The sequence below is a fragment of the Eulemur rufifrons genome, chromosome 2 (genome assembly GCF_041146395.1).
Source record: "Eulemur rufifrons isolate Redbay chromosome 2, OSU_ERuf_1, whole genome shotgun sequence".
Taxonomy (NCBI): Eukaryota; Metazoa; Chordata; class Mammalia; order Primates; family Lemuridae; genus Eulemur; species Eulemur rufifrons.
The window spans coordinates 15219520-15232606 of NC_090984.1; the positions used below are offsets into that span (position 1 = coordinate 15219520).

General features: G+C 61.8%; 2 protein-coding genes across 4 annotated transcripts; both read left to right on the forward strand.

Moving 5' to 3' along the window:
* The first annotated feature begins 4666 nt into the window (after window positions 1–4666).
* Window positions 4667–10194, forward strand: DUS3L (dihydrouridine synthase 3 like). 3 transcript variants are annotated; one of them, XM_069497032.1, is made up of 13 exons: window positions 4667–4856; window positions 5763–6051; window positions 6345–6857; window positions 7386–7427; window positions 7606–7758; window positions 8006–8122; window positions 8421–8486; window positions 8567–8677; window positions 8902–8998; window positions 9163–9238; window positions 9541–9729; window positions 9815–9943; window positions 10034–10194. In XM_069497032.1, the coding sequence occupies exons 1-13, from the start codon at window positions 4744–4746 to the stop codon at window positions 10104–10106; spliced, it is 1968 nt and encodes a 655-aa protein (XP_069353133.1). In that variant the 5' UTR covers window positions 4667–4743; the 3' UTR covers window positions 10107–10194. The 3 variants fall into 3 exon arrangements, with proteins under 3 accessions (XP_069353133.1, XP_069353149.1, XP_069353139.1); XM_069497048.1 differs by lacking the exon at window positions 6345–6857 and having other exon boundaries at window positions 5763–5836; window positions 7384–7427; window positions 10034–10193; XM_069497038.1 differs by lacking the exons at window positions 9815–9943; window positions 10034–10194 and having other exon boundaries at window positions 8832–8998; window positions 9541–9699.
* A 543-nt stretch (window positions 10195–10737) lies between these two features.
* Window positions 10738–12387, forward strand: PRR22 (proline rich 22). Its single transcript, XM_069497060.1, has 3 exons — window positions 10738–10875; window positions 10982–11044; window positions 11345–12387. The coding sequence occupies exons 1-3, from the start codon at window positions 10746–10748 to the stop codon at window positions 12385–12387; spliced, it is 1236 nt and encodes a 411-aa protein (XP_069353161.1). The 5' UTR covers window positions 10738–10745.
* Window positions 12388–13087: the final 700 nt, after the last annotated feature.

The following is a 13087-nucleotide window of genomic DNA, read 5'->3' on the forward strand; positions in this document are numbered from 1 at the left end:
AGGAGGGGCCAGCCAGGCCGAGATGGGGCCCACGAGGCCTGTGGGCGGCAGGAAGGGGCTGGGCCGCTCGAGGCGAGGATGGTAAAAACGGCTGGTGGTAGTCCCCGCAGAGCCATTTACAGCCACAGGTCGCAGGTTAAGGGCCCTGTCCCTGGAGGCCTTGGGCCAGCAAGGTGGGAAAACCATCAAGCCTGAAGGGAAGCCAGGCTGTGGAGGGTGGGCAGGGGCGCGGGAGCGAGGCTGTCCGGGCAGGGAGCTGGGCTGGGGTTGTGCAGGCACCTGTGGGGTTGGGCAGGGGCTGAGAAGCTCTTCGTGGGACTCCCAGGGACACAGACACTCGTGCACACACACACACACACACACACACACGGAGTCCCAGGGACACAGACACTCGTGCACACACACACACACACACACACGGAGTGACACACAGGCCACAGCCACAAATATATACGCACGGTGCCTCCCTCATGCACGCGCATGACCCGGTAGGCAGGGACACGCACTCACACAGACACACACTTACACACAGAGCCCCCCCCCAAGTCACACATCCTCAGCAGCTTCCGACGCCGGCGTGTGCACCACCGCTCCCACATGCATGCACACGCTCGCAGGCACACTCGGGGACACGCACTGGCACCGGCTCCCCCGCGCGAGCCGCTGCCCGCCCTGCCGTCTCGCGTCCTTGGCCTGGGCTGCCCTAATCCCGGGCTCGTGTCCTGAAGCCACAAGATAAGGGGCAGCTGCAGCCGCAGATAAAGGAGTCGCAGCCACAAATCCGGGGCGGCCGCGGCAGCGACGGGCACCAAGCCCGGGGCGGCACCTGCCTGTCGCTGCCACCCCCATCCGGCCGAGAGGGATGGACAGAGGGAAGGGGGGTGGGTGACTGGGGGGGACTGAAGGAGGGGGACACAGAGAGAAGGAAATAGAGAAAGAGAACAAAAAAACTGTCGAGACAGAAACAGGAATAATACAAGAGAGCAAGAGGGAGGTGGTGACTGAACTGGGAGCCAGTGGCTCTGTCCCCAGGCCCACCTGCTCAGGGCCCCAGGGCCCCCTGCCTCTCACCTCCTTCCTTCAGGTCAGTAAAGGTCGGGCATCTGGACAACTCAGTCCAGGGTTTGGGGGCATTAAAGATGCGACACCAATAGCCAACGCAGGGCTCTTGGGAAGCCCTCAGTGCCCTACCACAGCCTCCGTGAAGGTGGGACCCCCTAGAGCAGGTTCTGGCCCCCTCCGTGCCTCAGTTTCCCCAGCCACACTAAGATGCATTCACTCGGTAAGTGTTCGTGGAGCACCTGTTGTGTGCCCGGCCTGGTGTTGGGCGCTGGGATGCACAGTGACCAAGGCAGATCCGATCCCCACCCTCTCTGGACTCACAGTCCCATGGGGAAGGCGGGCATGTGGCCAGGCAGTCACAATATGACCCCAGCAGGGGACTCCTTAGGCAGCCACAGAGCCCAAAGTGGACACTGGTCCCACCCTGAGCTGGAAGCAGTCAGAGAAGCTTCCAGAGAAGAAAAAGGTGACCTGCAGGGGTGGGCAGAATGAGGAAGGTGATTGGGAGCAGGGAATGGTGTTCCTGGAAGAGGGAACAGCCTATGCAAAGGCTCGGAGGTCAGATTGGTTCATGGAAGGTCTGAAATGAACTTGGTACTTGAGTTTAGGAAGCAAGGGCGTGATAAAGGATGAAGCTTGGGAAGACAGCAGGGGCCGTGGTACAGGGCTGGGGCTGTAGGGAGCCATGGCCAGATTGGGAGCAGGGAGGGCCATGGTCAGGTTCATGTCTTATTTATTTATTTATTTTTTGAGACAGGGTCTTGCTCTGTCACCCAGGCTGGAATGCAGTGGCATCATGATAGCTCACCACAGCCTCCAACTCCTGGGTTCAAGCGATCCTCCCTCCTCGGCCTCCCAGAGTGCTGGGATTACAGGCATGAGCCACCGCGCCCAACCCAGATTTGTGTTTTAGAAAAAGCTGGGGGGATGGGCTGGGTTGTTAGGGGCAGGAGGGAAGACTGATGCCCTGGCCTCTGACTAGGCACAGTGGGGTGGGGCAGCCCCCAGGCTGGGGACCGGGATTGGGGGGAGGTGCTCAGGCAACCGTGGCCCCCGCGGTGGGGAGCCACCCAGGAGGTGGATGGAGTCATGAGGTGGGAGCTTTTGTGGCCACAGCAGGTGACAGCTTTCATAGGGGCAGCCTAGAGTCTCCCTGGGGCCTGGGGTTGTCTGGGGCTACTGAAGGGAGACGAGTGGGGGTCAGGGGCCCCCTCTACACCTGTGGGACAAATGCTTGTTCCCTGCACACAAGACCAGAGCAAGGAATAAATGAGTCAGTCCACAAAAAGCACTTAGAATGGGGTCTGGTACACAGCAAGTGCTCAATAATCCATTAGCTACTGGTAAATGATTAATATTATGCAATTTCAACAATGAGACATGATTAATGTATAGAAGTGAATGGTTATTTTTGTATTACTAATAGTGATCATGGTTACCAATGGCCAGTCACAGTCATCCTCCTATAGGAAGCCTTCTGGGATTGCCGTAAGGCAGTGTAAACAGAGGACGTGGGGTCATCACTGGGCAGAGCCAGGCAGCCCTGGGAGATCTCTCCTTGGAAGCTGAGGCCCAGAGAGAGGAGGCCACATTCCCTCTGTAGGTCTTTTCCCCCACCTGTCCAAATATCTCCCCAAAGCGGTCTGGGGTACCTGTCAGATGATCTGAGGACAATGGGACAGGCACCCCGGGAGGGAGGAGTGAGCTCCCACCTTTGGAGGTGGGCAAACCGGGCTGGGCTAGAAGTCTTGCTCAGACTGTTGAAGTTTCTTCCAGTGTTAGACTCCCAGTTCCCAGATTGTCCTACAGAGGGCAGCCGAGGCCAAACTGCCAGCTCTCCCCTCCACTTTCTGCCTGGTCCGTGAAAAGCTGGTTCTGTGCCTGTTGTGGCCTTGGGCAAATCTCTTCCCTTTTTGGGCCTCAGTTTCCCCATCTGTTATAAGAGGAGAACAGTGCCAGCCTCCCTTCCCACTCCAGGAAAAGCTTTGTCAAGTTTAGAGTGAAATGCAAGGGGAGGTAAGAGATTGGTTATGCCACACACTCGCAGTGGCTCACACCTGTAACCCCAGCACTCTGGGGGGCCAAGGTGGGAGGATTGCCTGAAGCCAGGAGTTCAAGACTAACCTGGGCAACATAGCAAGACCCCATCTCTACAAAAAATTTTAAAAATTAGCCAGGCATGGCAGTGTGTGCCTGTACTCTCAGCTACTTGGGAGGCTGAGGCAGGAGGATTGCTTGAGCTGGGTGTTGGAGGCTGCAGTGAGCTATGATCGTGCCACTGCACTCCAGCCTGGGTGACAGAGCGAGACCCTGTCTCTTAAAAAAAAAAATCAGTTGATCCCCCCAAGCATTGTGTTCCTGAACGTAATTAGGGAAGATCATCATATTACTAATGTAATAACAGTGTCTGTTTAAAATTTATTGTTACTTATTGAATCCTTATCTTTTAAAGGGGATACTTTGATCAGCTCCGTTTTATGGACGAGGTGACTGACGCGTAGGGAGGTTAAATGAGATGCCCAATGTTCCTGGGTGATAAGCGTAGGGGCTGGGATTCAAACCTACCTGACTCCAGAGCCCTGAGCTCCCTGTGCGTATCAAGTCTCCTCTGGGAACAGGGGGCTTTAGGGGCACAACAGGGCATAGTGGGGACTGTGGGAAATGGTAAGTAGATCATGCTTTCCTCTGCCCACAGCCCTCCATGGCTCCCACCTTACTCAGGGTGAAAGCCCAAGTCCTCCTAAAAGCTCACCGGGTCCTGCACAACCTGCCCTCCTCCCTCTCTCCCCTTTAACCTCTCTGCTCCAGCCACAGGGGCCTCCTCCATGGTAACTTACAACATGCCAGGACTTTTCCTCCCGCCTCGGGACATTGGCACTGGCAGTTCCTTCCACTTGGAACTCTTTTCCCTCTGATAGTCCTATAACTCTTTCCTCCAGTTCTTCCAAATATACTCAAACATCACCTCCATGAAGCCTTCCCTGGCCATCTATTAAAAATTGCAAGGCCGGGCGCGGTGGCTCACGCCTGTAATCCTAGCACTCTGGGAGGCCGAGGCGGGTGGATCGCTCGAGGTCAGGAGTTCGAGACCAGCCTGAGCAAGAGCGAGACCCCGTCTCTACTAAAAATAGAAAGAAATTATATGGACAACTAAAAATATATATAGAAAAATTAGCCGGGCATGGTGGTGCATGCCTGTAGTCCCAGCTACTAGGGAGGCTAAGGCAGTAGGATCGCTTAAGCCGAGGAGTCTGAGGTTGCTGTGAGCTAAGCTGACGCCACGGCACTCACTCTAGCCTGGGCAACAAAGTGAGACTCTGTCTCAAAAAAAAAAAAAAAAAAAAAAAAATTGCAAACGCCCAAAAACTGCAACCGTACTGTCTCACATGCGGCATACTTTACGTATTTATTATGTTTTTTGTCTGTGTCTCTCACTCCTATTCAGGCTCTTAAAAGTGAGGATTTCTGTCTGATTTGTTCACTGCCACCTTTGCGAGCCCCCCAGACTCCGTCTTATGTGGCACCTCAGGCCTCACCCACTTCAGGCTCCGCCCCTGTGATGTAGACACGAGAGCGCCACTGGAGCGACCCGAGCATGCGCACTTCCGCAGCAGACAGGGCAGACACGCGCGACCCGGAAGGCCTTCCCGCTACACTCCAGCGTGGGCGTGAGAAGCGCCGATGGCGGAGGGAGCGTTGGAGGCCCCAGCAGAGAATGGTGGTGGTGGTGGCGGCGGCGGCGGCGACTCAGGGGCCAGCGCGTCGGAACGGGGCGTTGCGCCCATTAAACCTCAGTGAGTCGCTGGGGCAGGAGGGAAACTCATGGGGCCTTCCCGGCACCCGTAGCGCGGCCCGAGTGGTGCATGCAGGGAGATTAGGCGGCGACCCAGGTCGGGAAGCTCGCTGGTTCTTCAGTCCGGGACGTTCCTCTGCCCGCAGGGTGATCAGCGGCGGTCCCGAGATCGTGCACGTTCGGGGCTGTCAGACACGCTAAGTACACATGGTGGGGCAGGCGGGGTTTAAGGGGAGGCTCGCGGTGCATCCTGGGGGCTGTAGTACGTGCGTAGTTGCGGAAACGGCGCATGCGCATCCCCAGCCACAGGGCTTATGCGATTACCGTGGGGCATGCTGGGGCTTGCGGTATTTGGAGGGCCGAGGGGCATGCTGGGTAATGTGGCGGCTTGGACTCCGCTACAAGGCATGCTGGGACTTGTAGTTTTCCCCAGCCTAACCTGAGCAGGGATGTTCATGCCTGATAACCGCTAGTTTAGCGCAACACTCTAGGTAATGGGGACCAGGGACAAAAGAGCAACAATAATCGGTTAGCTACTGGTAAATGATTAATATTATATAATTACAACAATGATACATGATTAATGTATAGAAATGAATGGTTATTTTTGTATTACTAATAGTGATCATGGTTACCAATGGCCAGCCACAGTCCTCCTCCTACAGGAAACCTTATGGGATTGCCATAAGGCAGTGTAAACAGAGGAGGTGGGGTCATCACAGGGCTGTTCCCCTGAAGTGCTCCTGAGCTGGGAGCTGGCCGGTTCTAAGTAGTGAGATCCCCATTCGAAGAAGCGTTTAAGCAGGGGCACGTGTTCTCAGCCCCCTTCCCCCAGTGTCATTCATGCTGAGCTCAGAGGGGGGACTCCCTGGACAAGCTCTCCTTTCCTCTTCCTTTCCGTTGGCAGATACCTCACCACCAAGGAGCAGTTTCACAAATTCCTAGAAACCAAAGGGCAGGAGAAGCCTTGCCAGGAAACTGAGACAGGAGACCCCAGTGGCAATGACCTGGCTGAGCCTGAGGCCAAGCGGATCCGCCTGGAGGATGGACAGATGCAGGATGGACAGACAGACGGGGCAGCTGAGCACAGGGAGCCGCTGCCGGCTCAGAAGAGGGCCCGAGGCCAGAACAAGGGCCGGCCTCACGTGAAGCCCACACACTACGACCAGAACAGGCTCTGCCCCTCCCTGATCCAGGTAAGCGTGGCCACGGGGGTGTCCCTGCTGGGACAGGCAGGAGCAAGTGGTATTTTCTGCCATCCCGCAATTGTTAGAAAGTCCCAGGGTCTGAGCTTTCTGTGCTGCCATTCAATCTTCCCCCTCGTGCTACTACGATGTGAGGGTTGTGACTGTTCCTGTAATGAAGACACTGGGGCACAGTGACGCTACCGACTTGCCCAGGGACACACAGGAGGGGTGATCCAGGGTTTGGACCCAGGTTGCCCCAGCTTCTCCCCGGCCTCCCCTGTTCCCTCGCTGTTTCCCCGCAGGAGTCGGCAGCTAAGTGCTTCTTTGGCGACCGCTGCCGTTTCCTGCACGATGTGGGCCGCTACCTGGAGACCAAGCCCGCCGACCTGGGCCCCCACTGTGTGCTATTCGAGACCTTCGGCAGGTGCCCCTATGGTGTGACCTGCCGCTTCGCCAGGGCACACCTGGGGCCCGAGGGCCAGAACCTGGTGCAGAAGGAGTTGGCGGCCCGCTGGGCCCAACACCTGCCCGTCCGCAATGGCCTGGACAAGGCCCTGCAGCAGCAGCTGCGCAAGCGCAAGATCCGCTTCGAGCGATCGGAGCAGATCCTGCGCCAGCTAAGCCAGGGCCGCCCGCCTGCTGCCGCTGTCCCCGAGATCACAGCAGCTGAAGGGGCTTCAGGGCAGAACAACTGTGAGGCCCAGGAGGCCCCTGCAGGCCCGGGTGCCGGCACCCCTCCCCGCAGCCCCGTGCGGACCTGTGGACCCCTGACGGATGAGGACATAGTCAGGCTGCGGCCCTGTGAGAAGAAGCGGGTGCGTGTGGCGGGCTCCCTGTTGAGGATGATGCTAGTAGCAGACCTGTCCATTCAGCCACATCAGCTGGGCACCAGCCACGTCCACGTTCCTATTTTAGACACCTGGGAACCAGAGGCTTTGCCCTTGGGGATCTCTCTGCTGATGCCCCCTGTCTGTGCTCTGCGCTGGGCCCCCTCCTCAAGGAGCCCAGTCTGTGGTGGCAGGAAGAGCTGGACGCACACTGTCAGTCCCAGAGGGTCAGGGCTAGGGAGATGGGGATAGTATGGAAGGCTTTCTGGAACAGGGGGCATTGGGACTGGGGTTTTGATGGTTGAGTAGAAGTTCTCCAGTGAAGAAGACTACAGGAAAAAGAATATTCCTTATAAAGGGATCAACTGGTATGTGCAAAGGCTAGAGGTGGAAAGGAGCCAGGCTGGTCTGGGCAGGGAAGAGCTTGTCCTACATTGTGGGGAGAAGGGGGACCTCAGAGGCCTCAGAAGCTGTGTTGGAGGATCGAGCTTCACTTACTTATTTTTTCCCCTCCAGCTGGACATTGGTGGCAAACTGTATCTGGCCCCCCTCACCACGGTAGGAGCTGGGCGAGGCCGGTGGGGTAGGCTGGGTGGCAGTGTGTGGCAGTGTGGTCACTCAGCAGCGCTCAGTGTCTGTCTCCACCTGCTGGGTCTTGGGGCTGGAGCAGGTGTCTGGGGTCCCTGGCTGCTGTGCCCTCACTTGTGTTTGTGTGTGTGTGTCCTGTTACCCCTAGTGTGGGAACCTGCCCTTCCGGCGGATCTGCAAGCGCTTCGGGGCGGACGTGACGTGCGGGGAGATGGCTGTCTGCACTAACCTCCTGCAGGGGCAGACGTCCGAGTGGGCCCTGCTCAAACGCCACCAGTGTGAGGACATCTTCGGCGTCCAGGTCAGTGCCTGCCCCGAGGGGCCCTCGGTCACCGTGTTTCAGAGCCAGGTTCAGGGTTGCTTGCCTTGGTTGCTTCCGAGGGCCGATGGCCTTGGCCAGGGGCCGGTGCCTCGAGGACAGACGTCATCTCCTTCCAGGGTGGCCTGGGGACAGGAGCCATCTGCCTCAGGGCCCCCCAGAGGAGAATGAACGGCCAAACGGGACAGTTTGGACCTGCCCCTCACCCCCCGCTCTGCCCCCGCCACAGCTGGAGGGCGCCTTCCCCGACACCATGACCAAGTGTGCCGAGCTGCTGAACCGCACCATCGACGTGGACTTCGTGGACATCAATGTCGGCTGCCCCATCGACCTCGTGTACAAGAAGGTAGCGGCCGCTTGGCCTTGGAGCGCGAGGGCGAGCACAGCTTGCGTGGGGCGGGTGGGGGCCTGGGATCCAGCACTGCCACCTCCTGTGCCTCATGGACTCATGCCTCAGTTTCCCATCTGGGCAGTCAGGGCACTGAGCCGGCAGGTGACGTGGTGGGTGGTGGGTCAGGGGATTCGGGCACATGCGTGTGGCCCTGGGGTGCCCGCGTTTTCTTTGGGCCATTGTCTTCGGCGCGGGAGGCCTGGGGACAGGGGTGAGGTGTGTCAGGCCAGCCCCAGCCACTCGTGTCTCCCAGGGCGGGGGCTGTGCCCTCATGCATCGCTCTGCCAAGTTCCAGCAGATCGTCCGCGGCATGAACCAGGTAGGGCCGGACCGACGTCCCCACGTTCACCCCCAGCTGACGCTGGGCCCCGCCGACCGCCCCCTCCCGCCGTCTCGCAGGTGCTGGACGTGCCACTGACGGTGAAGATCCGCACCGGCGTCCAGGAGCGCGTGAACCTGGCACACCGCCTGCTGCCCGATCTGTGGGACTGGGGCGCAGCCCTCGTCACGGTGGGTCTCGGGGTGCCGTGGGCATCAGGGCCTCGGGGGCGCCCCGAGTCTCTTCCTAACGGCCCCTCTCTTCCCGTCCCTCCCTCTTCATCTCAACCTCTTCTTCTGTCTCTGTCTCCGTCTGTCTCTGTCTCCGTCTCTGTCTGTCTCTCAGCCTGTCCCTCCCCGTCTCTTTCTCTCTGCCCCTCTCTCCGCCTCCCTCCCTGCCTGCGGGCCCCCCCCAGCTCCACGGCCGCTCCCGCGAGCAGCGCTACACCAAGCTGGCCGACTGGCAGTACATCGAGCAGTGCGTGAAGGCGGCCGGCCCCATGCCCCTGTTCGGTGGGTGCCCTATGCCCGGCCACCCAAGGCCACCCACCCCGCTCCGGGACTGCTTCCCGCCGCCCTGCTGGGGACCGCGGGTCAGCAAAAACTCCCGAAGGGAGCCCCAGCGTCCCGCTTGCCATCCCGTGTGGCTCCTGAGACCACAGCCTCTGTCCCCTCAGGCAACGGGGACATCTTGTCATACGAGGACGCCAACCGCGCCATGCAGACTGGCGTCGCCGGGATCATGATTGCCCGGTGAGTGCCCGGCGGGGTTGCAGAGAGCCAGCTCGAGCGTGTGCACAGCAGCTGCCCCCGAACGCAGCGTGCTGCTGCTTGTCCCCGGGACGGGGAGGGCAGGGAGGCGTAGGAGCCAGTTGTCCCTGGATTGAGGCCGAGCGGACTGGGAATCTCTGGGGATCTGACGTTTGCGGGTGGAAGCTCCTGGGCTTGGAAGGTCGAGTGACCGCAGTGGGAGGCTCCGTCCTTTGGGTTTGGGGTCTGTGCCGGGGCTCGGGCCAGGCTCTCAGCCGGGCCCGCTAACGCCGCCCGCCCCGCAGCGGCGCCCTGCTGAAGCCGTGGCTGTTCACGGAAATCAAAGAGCAGCGACACTGGGACATCTCGTCGTCCGAGCGCCTGGACATCCTGCGTGACTTCACGAACTACGGCCTGGAGCACTGGGGCTCGGACACGCAGGGCGTGGAGAGGACCCGGCGCTTCCTGCTCGAGTGGCTGTCGTTCCTGTGCAGGTGGGCGCCGGGGCGGCTGCGGTGGATCGGGTGGCGTGTGGCCGGGGCCGACCCGACCGTGTCCCCGCCGCCCACCTGCCCCCAGGTACGTGCCCGTGGGCCTGCTGGAGCAGCTCCCGCAGAGGATCAACGCGCGGCCACCCTACTACCTGGGCCGTGACCACCTGGAGACGCTCATGGCCAGTCAGAAGTCCGCAGACTGGATCCGCATCAGGTGCCTGGAGGGGGGAGGCGCGGGGCGGGGCCTGCTGCGCTGCGGGTGCCTGGCCGAGGCCTGACCCTGCCCCGCCTGCCCTCCCCGCAGCGAGATGCTCCTGGGACCGGTGCCCCCCAACTTCGTCTTCCTGCCCAAGCACAAGGCCAACGCGTACAAGTAGCCGCGGGTGCCGGGGTCAGGCGGGGGCCTTCTGAGAGCCCCCCCCCCCCCCCAGTGCATGCAGAAGACAATAAATTTTATTCTTTTAACATCCAGGCCTTTCTGTGACCCCCGAGGCTGCCCCTTTCCGGCCCCTCCCTGGAGCTTGTTCTCTGCTCACCTTGTGCCCTAGCTGTTCCTTCCTGCCCTTTTGCTCACTCATTTGCTAAGCCCCCGGCCGGGTTCTGCAGGTGCCCAGGGGAAGAGGGGGGGGAGTGGGCCCTTGACCAGGACAAAGGCAGCTGAGGGTGGGTGGGCGTGGCAGCCTTGGCCGACATGGGTGCAGATCAGGGCAGCCTACCTGGAGGAGGCTGCCTTGAAGCTGTTAGCTGGGCATTGCTGGAGGTGGTAGAAGGCAGGAGACTTGGCCCTGGGTCCGCCCGCCCTTGGTGGTGACACCTGCTGTGAGCTCCCCGTCCATCCCCTGGGCCACCCCCCTCCCGGAACCCTGACTAGTGGGCGGGCCGGGGCCTGGAACCCACTGCCCTGAGTAACGAGGCAAACAGAACCTGGGGAACTCTGAGCCTCCTCTCCGGGTGGGCCACCTGTGCTCCCTGCCGCCTGCTGACCTCCGGCCGGACCGGCTGCCGCCTGCCTCCCTATGCAGCACCCCAAACCCTTCTACGCATCTGCAGCTCCCCAAGAAGGCTTCGGGCCCCGGGGCCTGGAGGGTACCGATGGGACGGGCAGCCAGCCCGCGCCCGCCTGTGCCCAGCCACCTCCCGCCGTGGGTATGAGTTGGGGCGGGCGGGGTGCCCAGTGGGGTCGGGGCCTAGGGCTCCCACCCACCAGCCTCAGGGCCGCAGCTGTCCCCCATCCGGGCACCTTTGTCCACAGGCTCCTCGACCCTGTACCACCCCCCAAACCCAGAGAAAGAGGTGTTTCCGGCCCCCCCTGCAGGTACGGCCTCCCCCACCCTTGAGCTGGGAGTAGGTTAGTGTGGGGGGGACCCTTCTGCCCCTGCCCTGTCCCTAGATGGGACCCCGAGGGCAAGTCCTGTGTCCCGCGCTCCAGTCAGGCCCCCGGAACCATATCTGTGTCTGTCTTGCCCCAAATGGGCCCCCAAGGCAAGGTTCATGTCCGTGTCTCCCAGAGAAGCCCCCACGGCAAGGCCTGTGTCCCCTGCCACCCAGACAGGCCTCCAGCTGTGGGCCGCCCGGTGGTGCCGGGAGCGGCTCTCAGGCCCTGCCCGGCCTGCAGGTTTCCACATGGCCCCCTGCGGGTGCTTTTTTGACCCTCGGATCTACCGGATTGAGTGGGCCACCACCGACTTCGGCCAGTCGTCCCTGTACAAGTTGGTGGCGGCAGGCGGTGTGGGGCCTGCGGGGGTCCCGGCTGGGGGCCCTGCCTCGCCAGGCAGCTACCTGCTGGAGCCCCAGCACTACCTCAAGGCCCCGGGGCCGCCCCCGCCGCCCCCGTACCCCCACTACCAGCCGGCGCCTGGCGGGACCCAGTACCTCCTGCCCTACTTCCCCCCCGAGGGGCCCGGACCAGAGGCGCTGGGCTTTGTGGGAGATGGGGGGCCGCCCGCCTTTGTGGAGCTGCCCCCGCCGCCCCCCAAGGAGAACAAGCCAGCCCCCGTCGTCATTGCGCTGCCCGCCGAGCCCGCGCTGCCACCGGGCGCCTACGGCCACCTCAGGGGCAGCCTCGGCCAGTTCCCCGGGCCCGAGGCCGCCTTCCCTGCCAAGGAGCTGCTGCACCCGCCCGGCCCCAGCGAACCCGAGGCGGCCGAGGCCCAGGAAGCGGCCCCGCTGGGGGCAGGCGAGGCCAAGGCCCCCGAGGCGGCCAGAGCCTTCGCGATGCCCGATAAGGTGCTGCTGGAAGACGCCATGAAGCTCTTCGACTGCCTGCCGGGCGGCGCCGAGCCGGAAGGTGTCCCCTGCAAGGCCCCCGGGCCCGCCCTGCCGGACAGTGGCGGCGGCGGTGACGACTCCACCAGCGACATCCGCTCGCTGCACCTGCCCGACGAGCTGCTGTCCTTCGACTACAGCGTCCCCGAGATCCTGGACACTGTGTCCAATGTGGACTGCTTCTTCAACTTCAGGGCACTGGACGACGAGCCGCTGCCCTGCCCGGGGCCCCCCACGGTGGACGCCGCCACCCCCATCCTGCCCGGCAAGAGGAAGGCCGGCTCCTCGGCCACCAAGAAGGGCAGGCCGGGCGGGAAGGGCAAGCAGCCCGCGGGCCCCGCCAGCACTGTCCCCCCGGGGCCCAGGCAGGACCTGGGTGCTGCCCCCCATTAAAGCACGTTTGATCTCTCAGCTCCGTGTGCGCTCGGGGCCTCCTGGGTCAGGGCTGGATGCGGACGCCTGTCCCCTTGCCCTGTCATCCTGTGGGTGGGCGAGGCTGCGCCCCAGGCCTCGCAGAGAGGCCTCCAGAGCCGAGCAGGGCCTCCGCGGCCTCATAGGGGTGTCTTCGGAAAGAAAAAAAAAGGAGGTGGTGGGGGAGAGGGGCTGGGGTCACTTTTCTGTGACATAAACGCAGCCAGGGTCACAGCAGATGCCTGCCAAGGACTCCAGTAGGAACTTTCAAAAAACAAAAACGAAACCCGTAAGAAAGGCAGAGAGACATGGGAATGGTCACAGACAGAGGACTTTTGGGGGCTTAGATTAAGTGAACCAGAAGAAGAGAAGAGCGTATGGCAGGAATGGCCCAATCCTAAGGACGGGCCCCACTCTGCTCCCCGAAGCCCGGCTGGAGGGAACCGCGTCTGCCGTGCTGTGCTGCAAGGTCAGGAGACAGAGTCCAGGGGACCCGCCTGGCCTGGGTGACCACGGGGCAGTGGCCTAGCAGCACCTGTCCAGGAGGGACTCACCTGGCCCTGATCCCCTTCTGCCCTGCGCACACAGGCTGGGTGGCCACGCCGGGCGGGAAGGACAGAGGACAGGACAGGCGTCCGAGTGGCCCGGAGGGTGGGGCACAGCCGGCTCCGCCAGGGAGACC